At 38.1% G+C, this 26,840-nt stretch overlaps 1 protein-coding gene across 4 annotated transcripts; it reads right to left on the bottom strand.

Moving 5' to 3' along the window:
- Positions 1-281: 281 nt before the first annotated feature.
- sall3 (spalt like transcription factor 3) lies at positions 282-25,387 on the bottom strand. 4 transcript variants are annotated; one of them, XM_008108761.3, is made up of 5 exons: positions 24,141-25,387; positions 14,802-14,867; positions 5,829-8,771; positions 5,272-5,612; positions 282-3,259 (listed from the first exon to the last, which is right to left on the bottom strand). In XM_008108761.3, the coding sequence occupies exons 1-5, from the start codon at positions 24,217-24,219 to the stop codon at positions 2,828-2,830; spliced, it is 3,861 nt and encodes a 1,286-aa protein (XP_008106968.1). In that variant the 5' UTR covers positions 24,220-25,387; the 3' UTR covers positions 282-2,827. The 4 variants fall into 4 exon arrangements, with proteins under 4 accessions (XP_008106968.1, XP_008106969.1, XP_008106970.1 ...); XM_008108762.3 differs by having other exon boundaries at positions 5,829-8,768; XM_008108763.3 differs by lacking the exon at positions 14,802-14,867 and having other exon boundaries at positions 5,829-8,768; positions 24,141-25,385.
- Between the last annotated feature and the right edge of the window lie 1,453 nt (positions 25,388-26,840).

The following is a 26,840-nucleotide window of genomic DNA, read 5'->3' as shown; positions in this document are numbered from 1 at the left end:
GGCAGCTAAAGAGGATTGCTTCAGAACACAGTCACTTTGGTACAGCTTTTCTTCTGTTACTGCATTTTTCTTTCTTTCTTTTTTTGCAGGGCACGGTGATTTTTACTGCATAAAATAATTTCCCAACATCTATCCACTCAGATATGTTCAAATAATATAAATATAAGGTGCCCCCTTTATTTTACTATCTGATTTGACAATTAAACATCACTGACATCGGTCATGAACAGGCTCACTCTTGAATCTCACTCAATTAGAATAATCATGGAACACAATTCGGAGATATTACATCCTGCATTTTATTCAATTCCATGTGACAAAAATAGTAACCTAGACTAAGACATCCATTTCAATCAGTAGATGTGTCGAGCCAACAAGATTTAATAATAAAAAATATTGGATCTAGGTAACAATTCCCAGCTGGTTCAGGGAGGTTCCTAGCCCTACATGGTATCGCAGTATAAAAATAGTCTCTCTCTTCACCATGCAGAGAGGAAAGACCTAACCCTGAATACAAAATTGGGTCAGTCTTACTGTACCTTCATCAGCCATCTTATTTACAACACTTTACATCTCTTTTTTTAAGTTATGCACATCCTTTAGGGAGAAGAGATAACACTACATGGTACCAAATACTAAACAAAAAATGCACACCAGAAATGGACACAGATAAATAAAAACATTCATTTGCTGAAAAACAGCAAGATTAAGCCACCTTAATTTTGTTTCCCAGTTTTGAATCACCCCAAACACAAATGGTGGTCATTGGTGGTAGAAGGTGTTAGAATATAAGGATGTCTATTTTTATATATAGATGTATACACATACACACATACATAAACATTTGATATATGCATGTATATGTGCACATATATATTCTGTGTATCACTGCTGTAGAAAACAGAGCCGCAATAGTTCATTGTTCATTTCAAAACAGAAACAAACCACTAACAAGTCTTTCGAACTTTTCATTCAGTGACACGACGGCAGAAGCAGTCCATCCTCGTACAGTAATGTTTGTTGTTGTTGCACAAGAAAGAGATTGTCCTATTTTTTCCCAGTCTTAAATTGAGAGGACCTTACTGTCTGATTCTTTCTTCAGGGCCATAAAACATCTTGTGCTGTTTGCCAGCTACCCATAATGTCCCTTGGACAATTTTGTTGGACGGAGGTTCATAGTGTCAGACTCCACCATACTTGTAATGCACAAAAATGAGGTAGTACACAAAACATTTACTGTTCAAGTTTTGATTACGCTCCAGCCTCACCAGCGCCCTAGCTTAAGAGTGGAAACATTCCCTTTAGTCACAATTTTAAACAATGCTTAAAACAACTGAAAATTATATTCGAATAATCAGAGTACATTGTGCTTTGTAATAAATCTTAGAATGTTAAAAAAGCTAGTCAGAATTGGGGATTGTTGTACAGATACTTAATATTTTTCTTCTCTGTTTTGCTTTACATACCAGTGCTATTAAGCAGTCAGCATCTAGCTTGTGGGTGGGAGGGAAAAAGACAGAACAGATTACAGCAAAATTAAGCCTACACAATGTTTTCTTTAGCCTCTCCTAGGCTTGAGCTGATATCACAGCCCTAGGATTAACATATCAAAGGTCTGCTAGAGGGTGGGTTTATAGAAAAGTTAAATGAATCATTTCAGTTTAAGAAATGGCAGGCCCCATTATATTCAAGAATCTGACAGTTCTTAGTGGTTTTCCTGTTGAAAGGAGCATAGATCTCTCATACTGTTTGACCTTAAAGACAAACACAACAAATATCTTCCCCTTTTCCTCAAACCAAATTACTATTTATAAAATAGCTTACATCTTTTGTTCAGATTCAAATTATAGACAAACCTCCCTAAATATAAAGTACTAAAAGTGCAATAGTATAAATTAAGAGTTTGCAACCACATTATACAAACACTGCCTTTTTTATTGTACAGCCTTTGAAAACATGAAATGTTTTACTCACAACTGCTTATAATGTTGTGAATAATCCATAGTGATAAGGTTTGTCTGTAACTTGTTTTCCAACCATGAACTGAAGTCCACACTACATTTTTCATTTAATAGAACAACTGTCCACATAGCAGCTACAAATATTTAAATTAAAATGGTTTGTTACTGACAGGTACTTGCACATGAAAAGCATGCTATCTTTCCCAATAAAATTTCACAATTTTGCCTGCGTTGAAATAAACCACTTATTTATAATAAAACAAAACTTGCTTTAAAAAAAATCACATAGCCAGGTGTATTTTGCAGTACAAAAGCTTCATTAAGGATGGGGCTAGTATATTGTCTGTTACCCGCATTATCTTTACATTATAAATACTACAGACAAGAATACTGTAATCATACACAGCATTAGGATACTAAATCACTTATTGAATGTTAGGGGATTTCTAAAAACATAGTTCAAGTTTCTAGCAGAAAAGAACAAAACCAGCAAAGGAGCTGGACTGAAATGCCATTGTGAAGCTTCCTTTTACTCAGTTGGTAGCATTTTGTTTTGTCTCGGAACAAAAACTGAATCAATTTAGCCTCCTCCTAAAGCAGTTATGCCATGATTTGTCATTTACTTAAATTAAAACGGTTCCAAAGTTCTCGCTAACAGTCAGCTCACTGTTGAAAGTAGTACCATGCAAATTTTGCAAGACAACTTTTCAGCAGACACAAAGTTATGCATTTCTGCTATGGGATAACATCTTAAAGAGAACCTAGGCAATTAGGTCATGAAACTAATGCTTAACTCCCAAAACTGTACATGAAAGAACAAATGTTGTGTTGAGTAGTGGTCCAGCAGTTACTTGTACTGAATGCTTTTAATTTATGCCAATCTCTTTATTATCCTCAATAAACCTTGTGAATGGGCGGTTGGCTCCAGTTTCAGAACTTGCTTTGTCCAAACCAATGATGGGTGGGCTGCTGCCAGTACGGGCTTTGTCCATTCCAGCGGTAATGTTACTTAAAGACGGAATGGCACTTCCGCCTAAACTTACTGGGAGTTGGGGGATGCCTCCATTCTGTATGACAGAAATTTCATTGTTCTTCATTGCAAGTCCATTTGTAATAGCTGCAGCATATTGGTTCCAAAAATTTGGGTCAACATTCATTGCCCGAGCTGCCAAATCCTTTTGGAACATTTCTGAAAACTTGAGAGCATCGCCACCTAACAAAGCCATGGGGTTTTCCACAGACAATCGTCGGCCACGCCGCGCAGGAGCATTATTCCACATATGAGTTCCCATGTGAACCTTTAAAGAAAGAACAAAGAAAGCAGGGGAAATTGGCACATTAGTAAAAGTGCAATGACTCTATACATAGAATTCATGTAGAAGTCTAAATAACGTTCTTTTTAAGATCCAACAACTTTCAAATGAAATTCAGACATAATTATAACCATAACCTGATTATTTTTGCATCAAAAATAAGTGTTAATATGCGCATTTCCCCATGTTTAGTTAACGTTCTTGGAAAAACCTGTCAGATTAAATTAAAAGAAAAAAATGATTTATGAAATCCAATTCTGAGTATGTTTCATTGGAAGTTAATGGTCCACCACATTCAAACAGGGTCTCATCTTATTATAATAGGAGGGTCTACTGAAACTCCACATAAGATTTCAAGGTTATCTACCAAAATGCAAAGGTTTCTATCATTTTTAAAATACGAAGATAAAACCAGTAAGTTTCCTGTTTTCCCACAACAGTATAATTGCCTTGATATATCTTGTCACATGAAAAGGAGGAATTGCTACCCTATCCCAATCTGTTGCCTTTTGTGCACTCCCAAAATATACTTCCAGTGTATGTGTGTTTGTGTGTGTCTGGGGGGGGGGGGCACTAGGGAGGGGGAGGTGCGAATAGAGGGCAATTAGTGGTCTTCCAAACAAACAGAGCAATCTTCTGTTCTCATGACCAGGTCTTAAGATTCAATGATTCTTAAATGGCTCTAGGCTGTTTAAAATGACTCCAATTCCAATTCTCTGAGAGAACAATGAAATTCTCTGAAGTACAAGAGAGATTAATAGAACAAGCTAATCACAACCAAGTTAAACCGGTTGATTTCTATGTAGCTTATTCAAGATAAATTTTAACTGGACTGGGAATAATGCTAATTATGGGGTTCCCCCTTTACTGCCTGTGACCTTTTTAATTTTACTTGGGTTGTGAAGGTATTAAAATGGAGCCAGAATTTAATATTTTAAACATTAGTTTAGTTTTAGAACAAAAACCCACATTATCTCCCAACAATAGAAGCAAGCTAGGAATTTAGGTATGCAATAAAAGCATTTCCCAATAACCTTTAGTAACTCTGGTGGATTGCATTCTAACATACTAAACTGGCATGACCAGAAAGTTATTGAGGAGTCCCAATATTATCTGTTGTGACCAGATTTTTAAGGGGGTGCTACCATAATTATTATGCTTCTGTGAGATACCCAAATCTGGGAATCTACAACTTAAAACCTTGCAAGAAAAACAAAAATTCTCATAATATTGTTTTAGAAATGCAGACATTACTGCACTGTGTTAAATAATGCTTTAGAATATTTAAAATATATATAATGCATGTACTGTATAAGCAAAACTGCATACACAGTTATTACGTATAGGTTATTTAGTTATTTTGACAAGAAGCAAAAAGCCATTATTAGTAAGAAGAAACAACATAATACTTCATAACAATAAAGTGAACTAATTTTAAAAGCACAAAATGTGTACTCACTACATGCTTGTTTTTATAAATTAGTTTAGCATGTTACTATTCAGATATTACACAAAACCACACTTTAGCATGATAAGAATGGGTCACCGTGAACCTTAGGTTCATGATTTTCCCTTTCTCCTTCTTCTCTATGATGACTGTGAGGAATCTGGAAACTCTTTTCCTTTTGCAAAACTCAAGTTATCTTCAAATTCGTTAACTTCAACCAGGATTTATAAGCTTGTTCCCATCACCCATACCTAAGAATAACTGTAGTGTGAGGTTTAGATGCAACGTTAAATTGTGGATAATCTGAAATAGAAGCAGAATTTTCCAGTTTTCTTGGGACTCATTCTCATCATGCTCAATGATGCTTCAGTACAATGTCTAAACTCAGTCTAACATAATGTTACCAAAATACAGTATATCTCCCTTTCTCTCTTTGCATGAGGAAAAGAGGAGTGGCAAGTGAATATCAGGTTCAGCACTTTGAATCTTTCATACTGCTACAATTATCTGGTTTTTTTCCAACTTTTTTATTTGAAGATTCCCTTCTTACCTTAAGATTCCCTTTTGTGGTAAAAGCTCTACCACAGATTGTGCAACCAAATGGCTTTTCACCAGTATGGGTGCGTTCATGTATCTGTAGTGCGCTTGCTGAAGAGAAGGTCTTCCCACATGACTGACAGTTGTGCTGCTTGGGCGTTCGGCGTGGTGGGGGTGCCAGCATAGGAGTGATGCCTGGGTTCATCACTGTCTGTGGTGCAGCAGGAACCTGGATTCCAGCTGGAAGAGGTGGAACCTCACCCAATGAGATCGGCTTGCTGTGGCCATTCACTTCCATTTTGATCATAGTAGGCGCAGTGCTGGTGACCAGGCTAGGAGTGCTTTGGCTGGGACCTAGAGTAAAGTTGGGTTCAAATAACTGAGAAGGCAGCTCTTTTAATTTGTGTGTCAGTAAGTGCTGTTTTAAATTACCCATAGTGGAACACCCACGATTGCAGACTGTACATACAAATGGACGTTCTTTAGTATGGCTGCGGTAGTGAATTTCCAATGCACTCTTACAAGCAAAAGGCTTGCCACAGATATTACAAACAGTACTTTTAAACTTACCACGTTCTCTGTTCAGGAACAGCAGGCTAAAAGGAGATTCTTCTTTGATGAGTGGTCTTCCTGGGTTGGTGGCTGTCAGATCCAATGCACCTCCATTTTCAACAGTACGTGGTAGTGGACTGTCAGGCTTTTCTGTCTTTAATTGTATTTCTTGTGGTTCTTCCTGGTTACAAAAACCTGGGGATTTTGATCTAAAGCTTTCACTGTTGCTGTTCTCAGGAGACAAAGCTTGTATGGAGGAAGAAGATTCAGACATTGCTGGACTACCAGCACTCTGGCTCTCTAGATCTCCTACAGCTGATGAAGAATCATTGCTCAAATGGTCACTTTCTCCTGACCCATTTTCTATAGATTTTATATTAGTCAGCTGTTGACAGTTCATGACAGAATCAATCATTTTCATTTGATTTTCCAGAGCCGCAATGCTAGAAATCACAGATGGTGGGGAAGGCGGACATGACTGAGAATAAGGTATGAGAGGTTTGGAGGGGTCACTTGCCATGTCTTTTAACTCTGGGTCCTCCTCCATGGAATTTTCATCCATGTCATCATCATAGTTGCTCAGTGTTTCTGCATTCTTTTCATCAAAGGAAAGTTCTGAATCCATGGCATCCTGGAAGCCCTCTGGTAATGGTGTGTTAGGTATTTGCCCACCCATGTGCATACGAATGTGTTGCTGAAGGACAACAGCATTTGTAAATTTCTTTTGACAAATGGGACACGAATGCTGTACTCTAAGTGGTGGCTTTGCTCGATGAACTCCAAAATGTGTTTTTAGATTGCCTTTTGTAGTAAACGCACGTCCACAAATTTTGCATTTAAATGGTCTTTCTCCTGTATGTGTTCTGTAATGCATCTTGAGAGCACTCTGACAACTGAGCACACGGTGACAAATGACACATTGATTTGGATCTGTCATCTTCTTATCGATGTTCTCTACAAGCTGTTGCAGTTTTGAGGTTTCTGATGTTTGCATAGAGTCTAGTAGTCCACCAAATGGAAACTTAGCCTTGAACTGGTCAGACAATACTGGAAGCACAGAGTTTGAGAGGCTTGTAGAAATGCTGTTTTCTGTAATAGCATTAGGAACTGAAGGTGTCGGTACTGCAGAAATCTGCCCACATATAGAAATATCTCCTAGCCTTGCATTTGTCACAAGATTATTGACAGGTTCACTTTTAGTTATAGCTGGAGCACTATGAATTGGTTGTGGGGATTCTGCAGACATAGGAATGCCTGACTCCGAATTGTTTAGGCTTGGGGACAAGGAGGTGCATTCACTTGATGCAGGGGATGGCCTCTGTGGTGACCTGCTCATGGGAGTAATACTTGGGGAATCTCCATAGCTGTTTACCCCTGGTATTGTAGGGGGAAGCTGCAACCCAATTGAAGTTGGAACTGTTGGTAACACAGGTTTGCTATCCAACCATGTAGTAACTGGCTTTTCGGGTGGTAATGACATTCCGTATGGAATCCCAGAGCAAGTTGGAACATTATCGAGGTATTCTGGAACTGGATATGGATTCATCTGGATGTGAGGGTATTTCTCTTTGTGTCTCTGAAAATGAACTTTCAGGTTGCCTTTTGTAGAAAATCGATTCCCACATATGTTACACTTAAAAGGTCTTTCCCCTGTGTGCGAACGCAAGTGTATCTGTAGAGCACTGTCACTCCCAAAGACCTTGGCACAAAATCTACACTTGTGTTTAAAAAATGGATCCTCAGAACTTGTCTTGGGTTCAAACACGGATACATTTGGAGGTTTTCCCTTGCGATGCTTCATAAGAGCAGATAGAGGGTCCAATGCATTAGCAGTTGCAGCAATGCTTACCAGTGGATTGGGGAAAATTACGCTACTGGGTGAAGTCTGAGGTAGAAGTGGGTTTGGCAGGCTGGAAGCTGAGGTGAGGAGATTTCCAGGTCCTATTGAAGGTGGAGTTGAAGGATTGGGAGCTTGTGAAGAGCTGCTAGTGCTATTTGACACAGAAGCAGATGTTAAGGATGCTGTAACTGCATTAGAAGAGGATGGTGTGCTTGCTTCATTTGGAACAGAAGAACCATTGCTAGACATGTTAGGCGTGCTTGCACCTGACGTAGGCCTTGAAATGTGCTGAGTGCACTCAAAAGTGGTTGGTGGATTGTTAGTAGCTTGTGCCACTATGGCAGACGGAACAACTGCTGCTAACTGAAGAGTAGAGTTTGTTGCAAATCCTTGAATCTGGTTTGAGGCTTGCACAGGAGCGTTCTGGGAAGAAATTGTTGGATTTAAAGTGGGTCGTAATGGCTGCCGATTCATCATTGCTACTTGACTCCGGATCTGCTCAATTAGCTGCAACTGGTGAATCTGTTGCTGCTGCAGTGCCATCAGCTGCTCAAGTATCATAGGGATGGCCATTGCTGTGACCCCACTGGCTGTGGTTGCAGTAGCCGCACATCTTGTACTCTGTGAGAACTGTGCAACAGCCACTTTAGTGCTCAGCAATGTCTCTAAGGTTACGTTAGTGTTTGGCATGTTATAACTTGTCAAGGAAGATGGTTCACTAATCTGAGGTAGTGGCGTAGCTGTGGTGGAGGTGCCTTGACTGGGATAACTCTTTTCTGCCGGAGATTCTATCTCCATGGGCTCTTCCTCCTTTTCTGTATTTTTCATCTCACAGCTCTCGTTGCTCTCAGCCTGGATATTTTCTTCAGCAGCTTCACTGTCTGCTTGATCACTAGGAGAGCTAGCAGGGGAGGGCTCTGGGAATTCTTCAGAGGGTAGTGCTGCTTCATCTTCATTCACAATTAACACAAGTGGATTTTTAGTGCAATTCTTCTTGTGTTCCAGGAAATCGGTCCATTTGAAGAATTCTGCACAGCATTTTTCACAAACATTTGTTTCCTCGCTGCCACTCCTGCTTTCATTCCCACTATCACCATCATCTGCTCCTTCTCCTGGCACTGCTGGAAAAAAATCAAAAGATTGCATCAGCCAATGACTTGCAAGGCAGCCCTCCCTCCATTTTAGAATTTTGCACATGAGTAAAAATCAATATTTTTTATTTTGTACAAATTACACCACTTCAACATTTCTGAGGTCCCAGTGTGTGTGTATTCTATGACTCTTTCTACCTAGCTAATCATTTTCTTAGCACAATCCATCAAATTATGAGGCCCTATCAATTGTGGATACTGCTTCTTAATGAAATTCCATAGAAGCAATTGATTTCCAATATTTTCATACAATTCACAGCTACCTTGTCTGTTGGGTACAAAGCAAGCTTTCGATGGACTCATTAGGATTCCCCTTTGCCATCAAGCTTCCTCATTTCCAGCAAAATTAGAGATGCCTTTGCCAGTTCACTTAACATTGCTAAACTAATCTGTAACCTTTCAAACTCAAATCAGCACCTGACACGACAAACTGGGCTTCTGTTACTCAAGTGTGGTCTTTGTGCTACTTAGATTTATTATCTTTATACTAAATCGAGACACCATAGGCTCAATGTAATTCTACCTAACCTGTTAAATCAACAAACATTTGTTTAACTTAAGATATTTTCAGTAAAACCTGATATTTATAATAGTAACAAAATGCTGTAAGTTCTTCTGATAGATGGATTTGAAAAAAAAAAGATCTGGCAAACAATTAAAGCTACATCTCTCATTCCCTTATTGCACTTTATTTATACTACAAAACAAATATATTACAAATTTCTTTTGAGATATGGAAAATGAAATTTTACAGTGCTAGCTATATAAATAAAATTAATACCTTTAATTGAGTTTCAGATATATTTCTTTTCACAAGAAGAGTGAAGATTACATGTTACTGTTTAGCCAATAGAGTTCAGTGGTTTGTTAACAAACTAGAAATTATATAAAGTTCATTTACACTGACATGTTTTACATGAGAATGCTGTATTCAAGATACATTTTTAGCACCTTATTTCTTCGATTCTCATAGAAAGACTCAGCAAATTATATGCTTGTGCCATAGTGGAAAACCCACTAATTGGTTACACATGTTTAATTACTGTTGTAGGCAGTCACTTCCTCTGACTCGCGTTACTCTCTTGTGCCGAATAACAAGCATGTTTAATGAACGGAATTCTAATTCACACCTGATCAAATAAATAGCTGCACACAAACGAAGCACAAAAAAAATCACATTGCAAGGATTTCTTTTAAAAGTGGTAGATGCTTAGGTACACTTTGCAAGTTGTGTGAGGCTTCAGTGTACAATAATTACTCAGGTTCCATTTGCTGCTCTGGGCATTACTGATGCATAACTGCTTTTTGTCAGCTTACAGATAGAGTGACAGGAGCAAATCAGTTCCACAGAATAGAATGACAGCTGTAAATCGGTTTGTGTTATAGAGACTGGAGTATGTGAGAAAAGGCACTCCAGATTTTGCTAATCTATCAATAATTTATTGTACCTTAAGATGGCAATCAATTATTTAACTTATTTTTAAATTCAGGGGGAAAGCATAACAAAGTACAAGCTTTTAATTGTCCTTTTAGAAAGCGGAATACCCCTTTAAATTAAAAAGTATTCTGAAGCCCTTAATATTATATACTGACCTTCCATTCTGAATTAGATAGACCATAATTGGAATGCATTTAATATCACTTATATTTCAGACTGATTTATAATTTTTCTGAAACTTCCAATTGCTTTCCATCCAGCAACAAAACTCCACCAGTTGGAAGTTGATGGTAGTGTGTGGTTGGTTTTTGCTCAAAGGTCTATACCTAAATTGCATCTTCACATAAAAATACAAGTCACCAAAGAAAACAGAAATACAAATAATGATATGTGTATTTGTATTAAGGTTGCAAATAGCTGGAAGCAAAAGCATGGCCACTCTACATTCAAAGTAGGCAGAGGAAGTACGTACAAAGGGCTTCAGCCTAATTGCATTGATATTATGGGCTGAACTCTCATTTCTGAAGGTATGGAATGACTTCAGACTATCCCCATAATGTTTTCCATTTAAACCTCACAAAACACAGTTCTACATATGGGTGTAAATTCCTGAATGATACACAGTACTACAAAAAGTACCCAAATTATTTGTTACAAAAGTACAAAAGCTTTTGGAATAATCTTTAAGGGCTACTGTTTTTAGTTAACCAAATTATTAAATACATTAATTAAGCATTAATGCATTACCAGTGCTTAAATACTGATAAAACATAATAATTTCCAATTATGTAAACCCAAGCAACCACTCATTATTTCAGAAAAATGAATTATTTTCCCATTAGAGTAGCCTACCAAAGCTAACATAGTAACATAAACAAAAAAGACCATTAATTCTTTTTTCCCACAGGTTAAAATGATTGTTCCCTTAATATTCCACAATCAAGCAGCCCAAGGAAATACTCTCCCCTCTTCCATATATTTACTTGCAAATAGTATTGCATAATTCTAGTGTGTCTGGCTTTTAAACATTGATATAGAAAACACAGAAGTATTTTGAAATAGGAGAACAGAAGTAACATGTGGATATGTTTGTATTTTTAGCAATAATTAAAATAAAACATTTGACTTTCAGCCTTGTTATCGAACAAATTTTCTATTTTTTCTATTTTTCCTGATATATTGTTTTTGATATACCATATTGCTATTTGCTGTAAACAGCAACCATTTCAAATGAAAATCTATACAAAGGTTTTCATGATACTACAGATAGCATGCATTGCTATTTATGAATGTTTTTAGCTATTATTATATAAAATAGTCATCTAAATAATAAAAAGCAAAGTGACTGCTTTATACTCAGTTTGAAATGTATGCATTACTTTATTGATGCATTATGGATGTAGAAAATTATTACAGACAAAATGAAACATTGATACTAATAATATTAATAGGAAACAGCAATGTGTGACACCAATAAAAATACAAAAATAATTTCTACTGATTTTTAGGTTTTTGTCACTCAATTTATGCCAGGATAAGTTTGTCATTTCTTTTTTAAAAATGAAGTAATTTCAAAGCTCAGGAGATTGATCATAATGTAATCTACCAGTCAAGCACATGTTGATTTACTTTAGTTTAATTTCTATACATTCATTACTGCATATCTATAAATGTAAACATACTTATTCCCATTTTTATGCAGTACTGGAGAAGGAAGAGGACAGTAATTGATGAGCAACTTTTCTAAGCCAATTTGAAAGTTGCCTGGACATTTCTTGTGATTGTGATTGTACTTACAATTTAAATCAGCACACTTGTTTGTAAAGTTGCATGCTTCAGCACCTCAGTATAGCCAGGTTATAATTCTATTTTTTTTAAACTATTCTCAGCTAACTTTGTGGTAGATTAGATATATTATATTCATATATAGCAACCCATCCATAATATGGCAAAAGGTACTATTTAGCATCTATTAGGCTGTAGGGAATAAGAGTAAACATTTAAGTCGTGCCATCCTTGATACATGGTTAAGAAAAGTTAACTATGATTTTGTGTGATGTCAAACTTTAAGCCATGATTTTTTTAAAAAAATGTTAGCCTAAGATGCCATTAAATTCATGGTTTTGGTAGCTGTATTTCTGAACAGAAAACAATAATTACGATCATCATTTCACCTTTGGAGATCACTAATCCTAGGGACTGAAATACAGAGTGCATGGGAATTAAAATAATCATCTCTAAACCATGGCTTGCTTATACATTGGAAGTTCAAACCATTACTTTGGTTATAATTCATATAAAACAACCACAGCTTGGGATGATTATCTGAACCGAGCCATAACTGTTTCCAAAGAGTTTCAAGAGGAGAATTTAGGGCGGAAGTAGAGATACATTACTTAAAGAAAAGCAGCATAAGCAACTAGGAATGGCTGCAACAATTAGGAATGGCTCCAGGATCGTTTCTTCCCCACTCATCCATGTTTGTAGCATTAACATGAGATCAAAGGGGCTGCCAGGAAGGGGAAGCCCTCTTCGCCATCCTAGGCATACTATAGTTTTAAAAGCTCAAACTGATGTAGAGAACCAGACCAAGGGTGCATCTACACCGTAGAATCAGTGCAGTTTGACACTACTTTAACTGCTATGGCATAATGCTATGGAATCCTGTGTTGTAGTTTAGTGAGGATAAAGACTTTCTAAATCTGTAATTCCCATGCATGCATAGCATTGAGCAGTGAAAATTAAAGTGGTGTCAAACAGCACTAGTTCTACTGTGTAGATGCACCCTTAGTTGAAGAAAATGAGGGATAAATCCTGCCCCACTATAAAGCTCAGTGGGATGTTGTTTGGCTAAATCCCTTTCTTACCCTAATCTTACTTAAAATGACACAATGAGATAGTCCTATGTTTAGTAGTCTACACTTGATCAGAATCCTAGCATACCAATTTTATTATGGCAGTCATTTCTAGAGACTATCTTGGGTCTCTGTTTATCCCTTAATTTATAAAACAAATAGAAAACCTCCAACTAAATGCCATTATGTTTGTCTCTTTTTGACAGATGAGAAAATGTTTACCTTTTAAATCACAAAAATAAAGCTTCATTTAAGACCTGTTAAACAAATTAAGTCTGTTTAAAATGAGGTACGTTGAAGATACATTTTTTAAAATTACTTCTTTTACAGTACCTCAACAAATCAGCCTGCAAACCTAAGGACATTTTTCTCAAAGCTTCATGTCATAAATAATATTTTAGTACTGAAAATATTTCTGAAGAATACAGACAAATGTGCATCACATTTTGGCACAGAGACTTTATGCTATGACTATAACAATTTTTGTAAAAAGTAAGAATATTTCATAAAAGACAATCAACATTACTTTTATTTAACCTATAGTGTATCATGCATTCTACTCTTGATATATTAAGTAATTTTTATTTCTACATACATTGAGATGCAGATTAAAATTATTGAAATAACAATATCCAGTTGTATTGTAAAAGGGAAAACGAAGGACAAATTAAGGCTATCGAAAGTTAGGCAAATTAATAAATAATGCAGGACTGAAATATACAGTGTTGCAGCTTGCAATTAATTTTCTCTTTTTTGATTATTCAGATGAAAATCCCTATAGAACTAAGGCTTTGTGATTGATTTTTAAAGAGAATTCCCTCATGCCTTTCATTAAAGTGGTCTATAACAATGTTTTGTTGCCTAAACATTTTTATGCTGCTTAAATATGCTTGTCCCAGGAAAAGTTAAAGTTTGATCACGTTCAGCATTCCAATTTTGTCATTTTAACCTTTAAGATTAAGAGCTGGAATTCTGAATTCGATCAGGCCTTAGATGTAAAGTAAGCATGTTGTATACTTTTGTTAGCAGGAATGAATACATGAGCACACACAGAAAATCTTGTAATCTACATGAGATCAGTATAAAGAACTTTTAATGTCTACCGAAAGAATTATTTTAAAAACTGGTTTCTTAGCTGAGTTTGAGAAAGTTATCAACATTTTTAATATAGCCTTATTTATTGCAGTCACATACTACTAAAATCAATGGAACTAGCTTCAGTGTCGTAGATTTTAATGAACAAAAATAGATATGCTAGTCCATCAAAATGTACCTAAAACCTATGCTTGCCAATAGCTTTATTAGGTACAATGAAGAAAGTGCACAAATGTGTGAAATGTTTAGAGTTTACAGGCCATCCCCATCAGGCCAGGCATGGGAGATCTGCTTAAAGCTCGAAAACAATCTGGTAATAACTTTTTGCAGTTGCTCATATATTTTCTATAAATGTCTGACTGACTCAGGAATGTACTCTCTATAAGAAAGATTTTCTACATAATATGGAATGATTTTTCTGTGCCCATGTTAAATACAAAGTTATCCATAGCAATAGTCTATGTCAAAACATTTGTGTTAAATCCAGTGAGAATTTTAGATAACTGAACTGATGGACCAGGTTCCAAGCAAGGAATGCCAGTGAAAACTGACACCCCAGTTATTCGCAATATCTGAATGGAGCAATATCATTGTAAGCAAGTACTGAATTACCTTTAAGGGTACTTGTCAAATGTTTAGGTGGTAAGCAATACACTTCTATTTGAAACACATCCATCTCTGCAGAGAGAGAAAGGGGTGGGGGAGGAAAAAAAAGATGGAATTGGCAGCATCTTTAGTTAGTATTTTAAAAAGTCTTCAACTCAGAGTTATGCCAGATTTTTTTACTTTACATCTAAAGGATTTTAGTATTCTCTTGTTCAAACTTTTAAAAAAAGAGAACGGATACCTTTTATCCCCTTCACTTGTAAATAACACTGAGCTATAACGGCCTAATAATAGCGTTACAGATTCAATATTCTCTTTAATTATTATTAAACTGTCTTCAAGAATATCATGAATTTTTTGAAATAGTTATAATTTGAACTGCATATAGGAACAATACTATAAGAGCCTGTATACACACACACCCTTTAAAAAAAGATATCATGACCTCTTTTCCCCACTTCTAATACGAAAGCAACATTTGCACATGCCGAATAAAGCCTTCAATAACCTATTTACCTTTTCTTGCTTTTTCACCTCCCAAGGAATATGTTTTCAGCTCTTGTTCTTGAGAGTTGTGCAATTTAGGTTTTAGTATTCTGCACAATGGATGCCACAGAAAAACTATTCTGCTCTAGAGCATCTCTCAGTGTGTTTTTAATCATATAATTTCTAATGTTATAAATGAGATATTTTATAATTCTTAGTTACATAGGTCAATAAAATTCAAAGTGATATTCTCTAATGTCATCTGGCTTTATCATTAATTTTGTTTTCCCATATTCTTCTAAATTACTGAACCTATTTCAAAATGGACAAAACATAGTTACCAACAAGTAAAAGAAAAATGTTGGGGGGAAAAACCCAAATGGTTTCTATATTTAATAATTGCTACTTGTTCACATGATGTTGGTTGAACACCCAAAGATATCACGTTTTATTTCTAAATTATTGAAAGCATTAAATGTCTGCAATCAAGTGTCTTCTTCAGCATATATATATGATAGAAAATGTGTATGGAATTAGAAATAAATACACTCCCCTCATTGCAGGAAAAAACTCCATTAACCAACTTCTAGAAAATTCAAGGTGAACTAAAATATGTCCTTCTGTATGATGTGCAACTTTAAAACTTGAAACCAAACAGGAGGAGACAAGACTCTATAAAGTATAATTCATCTTAAAACATGGAAATTAGCCATGTTTTCATTCAATTAAACTTCCTGATTACTAACAGCTGCTCATGTAAAGACTGACAGCTTTTTCCCCGTTTAGTTTGTCAGAATGACAAAATATTTTCTGCTGTATTTCAAAACATATTTTTACTTATTAAAAACTATATTATTGCTGTAAAACCCTCACTTAAACTGAGCAACTCCAATACCATATATGCATATTACAGACAAATACACGGTCTTTTCTCTTTAGCTGTGCTATCGATCAAATATGCATTACATCTTTTAAAAAATTAAAACATTTTCTCTCAAATTAATTCTTTTAAACTCTTTTATGATAGCTTTGAATCCCATAAAGAAAGATGAATTATCACATACTGAGCCCAAGCTGTGAAACAGGAGGAGATAAATAGAGACCCCTACTGAGTTTAACAACGTAGAAGAAATTCCAGACTCAATAGAAAAATTTCTGTCCCTTTTCCACAGACCCCCATAAGCTGATAATATGGCTGTGAACAGTGGAGGGCACTCTTGCTATGCAAAACCTGCACTGACCTAGTGCATGTATTTTGATCCATTCAGTGGCCTAAATTTCACAATTTCAGTTAACAGCTACCTGTGGAATAGTCAGCAAATGCTTTCTGTTTAAAACATATACAGCATCTAAGGAAACACTAGAACATCTCTGTGAACATAAAAGGAAAATATCAATTATTCCACACTGTTTTGACTACCTAGAAAATCATATATTCAAGTTTTACATTAAAATCAAATGATGCATTTTTGTTAACTGGTAGTAGATAACAGCTTGAATCCTCACAGCTAGACCCAATATAGTGTACACCTATTCTGTCAGTTACTGAATAGTGAGCCAATGAACAGGTACAACTGCATGATTCAATGGCTTGACTCTACTCACAACTAACCATAGGATTTAAGCCACCGATTCTGTGGCAAAGCTTAAAACTACACACGTTCAATTATACCAGTGTTTCAGACATTATAAACTGGCTGGTATTTCCTTGTATCCAGACTGGAATATGAGGTTTCATTAGATGCTAATAAAAATGTTAAGCTTTGATTGATTTCATATATCATGCTTTCATGATGAAACATGAAAAACAATGTAACGGAATAACAGAAAAGCTTACACAACTTTAATGTGACTTCCCAGTTACATATCCTGCCTAACTATTTTTAAACTAAATAACTGATTAATAAGTAGGGAAATAGAAAACACTGGCTATAATTTTGACGCCACAGACTCTTCTACAGAACCAATCAGAGGTGCTTCTCTAATGGCAGTGGAGCTATTTGCATACGTACATATTACCAGATCTGTTCTGGACTTGGGCCTTGACAATCTAGTAAAGCTTCACTGCTCTACCTCAGCAATTAAAATCCTTCTGAACCAATAAAGGAATAACCCTAACACACATCCGTTGCCATCATGTTTATGAAATACTGATACAGATACATGGTTGGAACCTGGTTTTTTGAGGATTTTCTTTTAGAGAAGGAATTGCAAAGCCATTGCAATTAACTAAAGAAAAGCTGTATCAGCAGTAGCAAGGTTAATTAAGCAATTAAAGCCTGCATAAAAGAACCCACCCTCCACCTTCTTCAGGACTGTAAACACTCATGTTCAAGTAGATGGGCGTTTGATAAGCTGTACAGAACGTATCCAAAACTCACGAGAATCTCTAGTTAACACTCAGATTCGGTGTTAACACTTAACAGAACAAGTGGTAAGCCGTGCTTGCCAAGGTCAACTGCACAGATGTACTAATTGTATTATGAGCTTGACATCTAGTGGCCACCCCTGGCAGGGCAAAGCAGGCAAAGGTTAAATCAGCAAACCTTGTCAAAGCACTTCTAACTACCCACCCTCAGGGAGAGTCCATCGGATGCTTGTTGGCACTTCATGCAATCCCACCTTTTCACTGACAACAAACAAAAACTTCTGGTAGTGCATTGAACATGAAAGCACAGGACACAAGGTAATTTTTGTCTGCACTGCATTAAAAAGGAAGGCATTACTTTGTAAAATATGTAGACATTTTAATACCATTGTCAGAGTGGACTTCCAGCAGATTGCATATATTTACTCTTTTAAAAAAACTGAACCAGCGAAATTTGTATCTTTTTTTACAAGAATTACTTTTGAGTTCTGCGTTGCTACTGAATGCAGTAATTAAACAAAAGAATCATTTTCTCTCTGGTGGTCTCTTCTGATAAAAAAGGTTAGTGTTATTAATGTTTTAAATTTTCTACAATATCTATATGCTATGAATAGCATTGTTTTGGCAGTAATTTTGCAATTCATTTAAAAAAAATTTAAAACTCCCAATTTATCTCAAGGAGATTGCTCTCAAACAAGTTCATGTGGACAACCTACACTTCCTTTTCACAAATGTTTAACTTTATTTTCCTAGTAATAAAAAAAAAATCACCTTCTAAATGATAAACCTTGTCTATAGTATAAATGTCAAAAGTGAAATAAACAACCTGTTTCACATATAATGTAAGTGCAATTGCAAATTTAAAAAGCATAGGTTTGGATCTGCATTCTGACTTTTATTGTAATACAAGACACTTTTATGAAACCTAAATATTTCTTCACTACAGTATTTATAAAACTTACAATTTTGTAAACAAAACACACCATTTAAATATTTTCTACCCCCACCCCCAAGTTCTTCATTTATTTAAAGTGTTTTAGAAGCTTCTTATTCCGATATCACAGCAGATCTGCTCCCATTATCAGCAAAACTGAATGGATCTTGTTCTTAGTAATGAATGTTCTCTAGATCTGCTACTGTTGGTTTGGCACTCTGTCAACAAATCATGTAATGAAATGAAACCCTCTGTTTTCTCAATGCTTTAACAGATGTAGTAACCAATGACATTTTCATTGTTCATATTTCTGAATATTTATATTTAAAAATAAAGAGAAGTATCTTTAAGAAAATGTGTAATTAAAAACATTTTGGCAAGCAAAGTGGTTAACATTCCTGTTTAGGAATCTCAACAATCAGTTGACAGTTATGGTACGAATTATAACAATCTAATGTTCTTATTCATGAAAGGCATGTTTCACAGCCTTCTTCACAAGAAATCTTCATCTCTTCACTTGATTTACTATTTTGATATTAAAATATTCAATGTTTTAATTTATTCTTGCTGCTAAAGCATACTTTAAAGGAGTTTGTAAACTGTATGTAGCATCTGATTGAAATTATTGTAATGCACCTGTAAATTGTAGGTGTAAAAGTCCTTAAGTAAAATAAGTTAATTCCCTTTCTTCGGGCTAATGACTAATCAACGGAAGTTTTAAAAATAGTATTTATCAACTAAAAAACTAAAAAAAACCATTATTTTAAATAGACGTTTTGCCAAAAGTCATAAAACTTTGTTTCATTTTCTGACTGCCGTCTTCTCTCATGCTCTGAAAAACATTACATGTCATAGAATAATAGAAACTAACACACATACTGCTTCATTCTTTATAATTTCCATGGAAGGTTTAAAATGTTATACTTACTTATGATGAATAAATCTACACAACAATTGGCTGTGTTATAAAGAAATGCAAGTATTAAAACCCCTCCAAAAGATCTACAATTGAGTGAGCCTCCACAAGTTCAAAATATATGATTTCAAATATATGAATATGAATTCCAATGAGTAGAATTTTAAGGCAAACGATCTGAGTATAAAGCAAAAATTTTAAGGTAAGGTAAATGTTTCTTTACCATGTTTTACCAGTCACATGACATTATTATAAGAGTTACTATGTTTAAACCTAAGCCAGAATATTGCTTTAAATAAAACAAAATGCATTCTCAAAACATTGTCTGCAATTATTTGTTTCTTTACAGTCTATTTTGTGAATACTAAGCATCATCACCCCTCAAAAAAGCCCTAACTGTGAATGCATTTGGTCAGAAGTGTGTACAATGCTTCTATTCACTTTAACAAAACAATATTCTTCATAATACTACTAATCTGTTGATTTAGAGACAATAATTTCAATGGGAATGTAAAGTCTCATGTTATTTCACATAAAACTCATTCAGCATAGAGAACAGCAAATTCACCATATTGGGTTTTATAACAACTCTTTCAGTTATCATGCCACTCTTCATAATGACCACATTCTTTCAATATGGCATCCACTAAAACATTTTGTGCATAAATACCTTTTATTCACTACTTGTCAGGATAAACTGCTATCCAGATTCTAATTAGTCACTGCATGTAAGCATTCATTTTCCAAATTACCAAAGGCATAAGCTATGCTTTCCATAACAAACATTTCAAAATAGTAACTTATGTATGTTTGTCACATCCCACATACCTGGGAATATTCTATTTCACAAAATAAAGTTGCAATGTGCTACACTTCAACCATTCTATTGTATTTCTAAACCGTTTATTGTAACACTTGCCATCTGAATTGCCTGGCCTTCGTATAACTTTAAATATGGCCTAATGTTTATCCTCCACTCTGTCAAACTGTCTGTCAGGTTTCTTTTTGCTACCCTTAGCAATGTCTATTATAAAATGTCTATTATAAAAAAGAACATTCAATTTTAACAGCTTTTCTTAATGAAACTACACTTCAATGCTTAATAAAATAAAGCTCTCTTACAAATAGATTAGTAAGTTAAAATAATAAAAATAGTAAACTAAAAGCATTTAGGAGAACTAAGTTTAAATATACATTCAGAGTAAGAATTTATTTAAAATGTTACAAATATACTTTTTAACCTTTCAATATGGTGTGGGCTAGTTTGCGGCCTGTTGCAAAACAAGAATCAGGAACTGTAGCAATGCCTTGGCTCTAACAGTAAACTGAAATGAAGAGGATTGACTTTACAAGGTATGTCAGAACTCTTTCCAGCTTCTTATTCCTGGATATCCTAAACTACTTTACAAATAAAAGGTATGTATATCTACTTAGATAGAAATAATGAATCTCCAACTAATATAGCTACCTATACTGTAATTTATATATAGCAAACTGTTCATATTTGCGAAAATGAAAGTACTTAATGCAGTCAGAGCTACTTTAGTCTGTTACTAAAAGGTTAGAAAATTGTATAGAAAAGTCTATACATTAAAATATATTTTATTTTTTAAAAGGAATATAAGACATTTTGATCACAACCTTCTAAAGCAGAAAGGTATTTACATTGTTGCATTTTAAGGTTGCTGTGAAAGCCGATTTTGAGCTATTCAGGGACCACAATAATAACGCTTTAAAATTCCTCACTGGGATGCAATGTAGTCCTTTTGATGGAAAGACTGTCTTTCTCATTCGGCAGAAATAAATCCATTCATTTGATCATGTAGTCATTGAGGGCAATACAAAACAAACCAAGTGTGAGAAATTCTATGTGATGAAGTAAACAAAACAAAACCCCCAAAAAAGAAAAAAAGAGAGAAAACCATTTCCATGACAAAAAGAGTCTTTGTCCTTAATCTACACACCATATGCAAGCGTTTCTTTTTAGCATATCTCCTGTTTTAATCTAGGGTGACATGGCTACATATATAAGTGTCTCTGAAAAAAAACCCTCCTCCTAGTTGAACAATTTTCTTCAATTTATTAACTCTCAAGGAGTGCCATAATGAGGCGGTGAGGATTCCCAAAACCCACCCACCTAGGTTAACAGTTTAAAACAGCATGTTTTCTAAATTCTTAAACCAAGGACCTCAAACACTTACCAGGAATTGTAAAAACTCAACTCTGTGGAGAGGAGATGTTTAAATAGCAATTTGCTTCCATTTAATAATTTTTAAATCCAAAAGAGCTGTTAATATTAAAACAAGTTTCACATTATTTTACAATTCAGCTGCAAACCCAGGGAACTTGTTTTAATGCCTCTGCATTGCTACCAAGTTTTTGCACCAGTATTTCCAATTCTTTTCTTTGAAGGGGAGGAAGTGATATGAGTGAAAACTCTGAACATTTCCCAATCTATCAGATGCTTTAACACTATAAAGTTACTTTCAGTACCCTAAGCTTCGAGGTTGTATTAGTTATTTAAAATAATTTTTAAAATCCTTTGGCTTTTGGTTTCTTTCCCCAATGAAATTCTTTTTTATGCTCTAAAATATCCTGAATTTTCTTGAGTAAGGGCCCTTCCACACAACCATATAAAGGCAGAAAATCTCACAATATCTGCTTTGAACTGGGTTATCTGAGTCCACACTGCCATATATCCCAGTTCAAAGCAGAAAATGTGGGATTTTATTCAGCTGTGTGGAAGGGGTCTAAAAGAAAAAAGACGTTTTGGCTAGAAGACAAACAATTTCAACAATAGTTACCTGCTTATGCTAGAAATACAAATGATAACAGTCTGCAAGAAAGAATGGAAGTGAGGGCCTCCATCCACCAGGAAAAGTGTCACTTATGGTCAAAAGAAACCCTACTGTGACAAGTTTTATTGCTCTATGCAGTTAAATATAGTTCAGAACTATCCTGGCTCAAAAAAGCAAGTAAAACACTCATCGGAGACTAAAATCAAACCTAATTTGTTTCAGGTCCCACACCCCAAATGATTTTTTTATTATTTTAAATAACTATTACAGCCTTGAAGCTTCAGGTGCTGAAATTAACTTTATAGTTTTAAAGTATCTGCTAGATTGAGAAATGTTCAGTTTCCACTCATATCACTTCCTTTCCCTAAAAGGACTCCAGAAGAGAATTGGAAATACCTATGCAAAAGCCTTATTGGATATGGCAGCAACGCAGAGGCCCAAATAAAGCCCTATCTATATATTTTAAGGCCCAAATAAAGCCCTGTCTTTCAAAACCTTGCTAGGAAGTCATGGAGCCACTTCAGATGTTAGAAAGCCACTCTTCTGTGGTGACGGAGATGGCCAAGGGAAGTAGGCTTGTGGCAACCTGCCCCAGGCCAGGACAATTTAGCCACCTCAGCCAGGCCTTGAGCATTATTTAAAAGCTGCATCTTTCCCATCCAACCTGGGTCCCACAACCACAGAGGAGGACACACTCGAAGTCACAGAAGCAGAGAAACAAACCACCCACCTTCTCGACCTCTTGGACTTCACTTTAGGCAATGTCCTCAGGGACACCTCCTAGCCTTTCCCTCCATCCTATCCTTGTTCAATTTTCATTTTAATCTCTGGCGTGTCCTCCCAAAGCGATCCTAACAGTTTGGGAGGACTCTGTGCCCTACTCTTGCTGTCATTGATTTTCTCCCTTTCCCCTGAGAAGCACGGGTGGGACTTCTGGAGAAATTGGGAGACTGCTGGGAGGGATTTAGGGCCCTTCCACACAGGCCTATATCCCAGATTATCAAGGGAGAAAATCCCACAGTATCTGCTTTGAACTGGGTTATCTGAGTCCATACTCAGATAATGTGGGATTTTCTGCCTTGATATTCTGGGATATAGAGCTGTGTGGAAGGGCCCTGAATCCACACTGTTATATATTCCAGTTTAAAGCAGATAATATGGGGTTTTTCTGCCTTGATATTCTGGGTTATATGGCTGTGTGGAAGGGGCCTGGGTTACCTGAGTCCACACTGCCATATATTCCAGTTCAAAGCAGATACCTTGGTATTCTGAATTATATGGCTGTTTGGAAGGGCCCTTGTAATTCGCCACCGGCTATCTCTCTCTTCTCTAAACTTCCTGTTTTGGAGAAAGGCGGCTGGAGGGAGAAAAAAAGAGCGAGTGGAAGCGGTTTTGCCTTCTGTGGAAAGTAAAACTCGAAGGCAGGGGGCAGGAGAGGTGGTGGGTGTGTGGGGGAGGCAGGGGAGGGGGAAAAGAGCCCAGTTTTTCTCTCTCTCGCGCGCACAAACACGCGCACACCCGAAGGCAGGAGGAGGATCTCCTCGCCTCTCTCCAAAAGTCCAGCCATAATTCAAGCCACCAGGCGCACGCAGGAGAGCCGGGGCGAAAATGGGAGAAGAAGGGAAGCCAACCAGCGCTCTACATAGTCCCCCAAACACCCGACTTCCCAAAGCCTGAAACTGCGTAATTCCAACTTCCTCCTTTTCCTCTTGCCCTGTTAGGAGAAATCCCTTGGATCAAGAAACACGCGTTACTCAACCCACCCACTCTCCCTCTCTCGATCTTCTCCTCCTCCCCTCCCTCTCTCCTCCTCCTCTTCCTCCCCGGAGTCGTCCTTCCTTACCTTGCTCCGAGAGCACCTCCGCGTGCAACTCCTCGTCCGACTTGAGATGCTGGGGCTTGGCTTGCTTGCGCCGAGACATGCTGCTAACTGAGGCGTCCCTTTGCTGCTGCTTTTTGCAGAGACATCAGCGAGAGGTGGAGCACTGCGGGGGGGGGGGTGTCTGTGAGTGGCCAAGGAGGGGAGAAGGAGTCGTGTTGTGGCCTCCGCCCCCCACTTTCTGGTACTTTGGAGGAAACTGGGGGTTACTTGTGGGAAAAGGGGGGCGTCAGGAGCCAAAGGAGGCTGCAGCCGAGCCGGGCGGGGGGCTGGTGCTGCTGCTGGAGGAGGAGGAGGAAGAGGAGGACGGGGCGGCTGCGCGGCTGGCGCATGGGGCTCCGTAATTATGAGGGTGAATAATGCATGGCCGCTAATGAGGCTGGGGGCGAGCGTGGATTGGCCCGGCTCCAGCGGAACTCGGGCTGCATATGGAAATGAGGCGAGGGCGCGCGGCAATTAGTCGCCCAAGGATGCGCCCCTCTCTCTCTCTCTCTCTCTCTCTGCCCGGTGCAGCAAAGGACACACGCACACACACCATCCACGCACTCTCTCTCTGTCTTTCTCTGCGTGTGCATTCACTGAACACCGCACAAGTGTAAACGCTGCATGGCTGAAGAAGAGACAACCCTCCTCTCCAAGGGATTTCTTCTTCTTCTTCTTCTTTTCTGTCTTTCCCAATGCTCTGACTCAAGCGTCTTTCCCCCAGGTTTGCTCCCGAGCCAGTTCAGCCTGAACCTCGCGCTTCACGTCCCAGGCGGAGTTGGAGACGAAGAAGGAGAAACTTTTTCTCGCTGGCTTTCCTTCGCTCGCCGGGCTCTTGCTTGGCTCTGCTTCTCCTCGTCCCGGCGGCGGGCGGAAAGAGGGGCCCCGGGGGCCTTTCGCCCCTTGCTTTGCCTTGCCGCCTCCTTTGTTTTGCAGCTTCCTCTTGTTTGTGCCGCCGCCGCCTCCAGCACTTCTGCGGCTGGTGGTGGTCACTTCCTGTCCCCTGGCAAGGAGGAACTTTTCTTCCTGCCTCTTGGCTCTCCGAGGCAGGTTGTAACGCGGGGGGCGTGGGAGCGAGCGAGGGAAAGGCCCCTTTTTCCTCTTCGGTGCCACTCCTCTCCCCACTTGTCCTTCGGAGGAGCTGCGCCCTCAGCTTTTGTTTGGAGAGGGAGAGAGAGAGGCAATCCTTCCTCGTCAGAGAGGGAGAGGGAGTGTGTGCAAACCTCCGGCGACCCCCAGCGAGGCTTGGAGGGGGGTGTGGTGGTGCTGGTGGTAGTGGTGGCGCTGGGGGCGGACGGAGGGATTGTTGTGGTGCTGAGGGAGGAGGGAGAGGTGGGTATTCCCTCGCCGCCTCTTCCTCCTCCTCTTCCTCCTCCCAACACTTTCCCCACCGCTCCCGCAAAGTCTCGATTGGGTGGGAGAGCGGGCAAGCGCCAATCCAGGCTTCCTCTTCCTCCTCCTCTTCTCCCTCCTCCCTTTGGCGCTGGGAACGATTTCGGCGAGAAGAAACTTTCAAGTTTGGGAGCGGCGCGTCTCGCGTGGCGGCGGCTCCTCCTCCTTGTCCTCCTCCTTTTTCCTCCTGTTTTTTTCTCCTCAGCTTCTGCTGCCCCCTCGCCGCCGGATGAGCAGCTCCAGGCCCTCATCGAGTCCTCTTTAGAAGCCCACCCGTGGCTTGCTTTCCCCTTCTCGGACACGCTTACCTCTCTGCCGTCTTTCCCGCCCCTTTCTCTTCCTTCTCGGCACTCCCAACCCACTAGGCCTGTGTGTCCAAACCCTCTTCCCATCCCCTCAAGTGTGGAAGCCTGAAACTCACCCACAAGTTGCTTCCTTGAAACTCCGCACTCCCTATGCACTATCTCCTTTGCCTTTTCCTGAGTTTAGTCCAGAGTCCCTTTCCCAACCGAGGACACCTTCAGGATGGGCCCACTCGTTTTCCCTTCTCATTGGGAAACAAAATAAAACAGCCACCCCGGTTAGAGCAACCTGTTCTCACTGCTACCTTTCTTCTTATTTTTTACAATTATTTTTCAAATATAGAAATCCCCCCCCCCCAATCAAATGACCTTATTTCCCCACTTAATATCCGAAAGCAAAACCCAGAAACAAATATCTTTAAGGATATCTGTTGAATTAAACCCCGCGGTAACATTACCGACGCCTAATTTTCCTTTATATATTCCCCTTTCTTTTCTTTAATCGTTGTTGTGGATGTTGGGTTTCCAGGGGCCCTTCCACACAGCCATATAACCCAGAGTATCAAGGCAGAAAATCCCGCAATATCTGCTTTGAACTGCGAGTCCACACTGCCATATATTCCAGTTCAAAGCAGATAATGTAGGATTTATTCGGCTGTGTGGAAGAGGCCCCAGTGTTGTTATTTAGTCGCCTCTCTCCCTTCTCCAAATGTATGGTTTGGGTTATCTGAGTCCAGGGTTGTGTGTTTTCCGGACTGTATGGCCATGTTCCAGAAGCATTCTCTCCTGACGTTTCGCCCACATCGATGGGGTGCAAAAATTGGGGGGGGGGCGCGCAAAAATTCTTTTTTGCCTACTCTTCAAAATCACCTAGGGACGGCTCTGTCTATGGCAGGCATCCTCAGAGGTTGTGAGGTATATTTGAGTCCACACTGCCATATATTCCAGTTCAAAGCGGACAATGTGTGATTTTATTCGGCTGTGTGGA

The sequence above is a fragment of the Anolis carolinensis genome, chromosome 4, assembly GCF_035594765.1.
Source record: "Anolis carolinensis isolate JA03-04 chromosome 4, rAnoCar3.1.pri, whole genome shotgun sequence".
Taxonomy (NCBI): domain Eukaryota; kingdom Metazoa; phylum Chordata; class Lepidosauria; order Squamata; family Dactyloidae; genus Anolis; species Anolis carolinensis.
This window is presented reverse-complemented; position numbering and strand designations above follow the sequence as displayed.

Bases quoted from the DNA above. Each gene is read 5' to 3' on its own strand.
- sall3 (XM_008108761.3), bottom strand. From the start codon at position 24,219: ATGTCTCGGCGCAAGCAAGCCAAGCCCCAGCATCTCAAGTCGGACGAG. The intron at 14,868-24,140 runs GTAAGGAAGGAC...CTCTCTCTGCAG, and splicing joins GGAGGTGCTCTCGGAGCAAG to AGATGGATGTGTTTCAAATA. The intron at 3,260-5,271 runs GTAAGAAGGGAA...CTTTCTTTAAAG, and splicing joins CCACAAAAGGGAATCTTAAG to GTTCACATGGGAACTCATAT.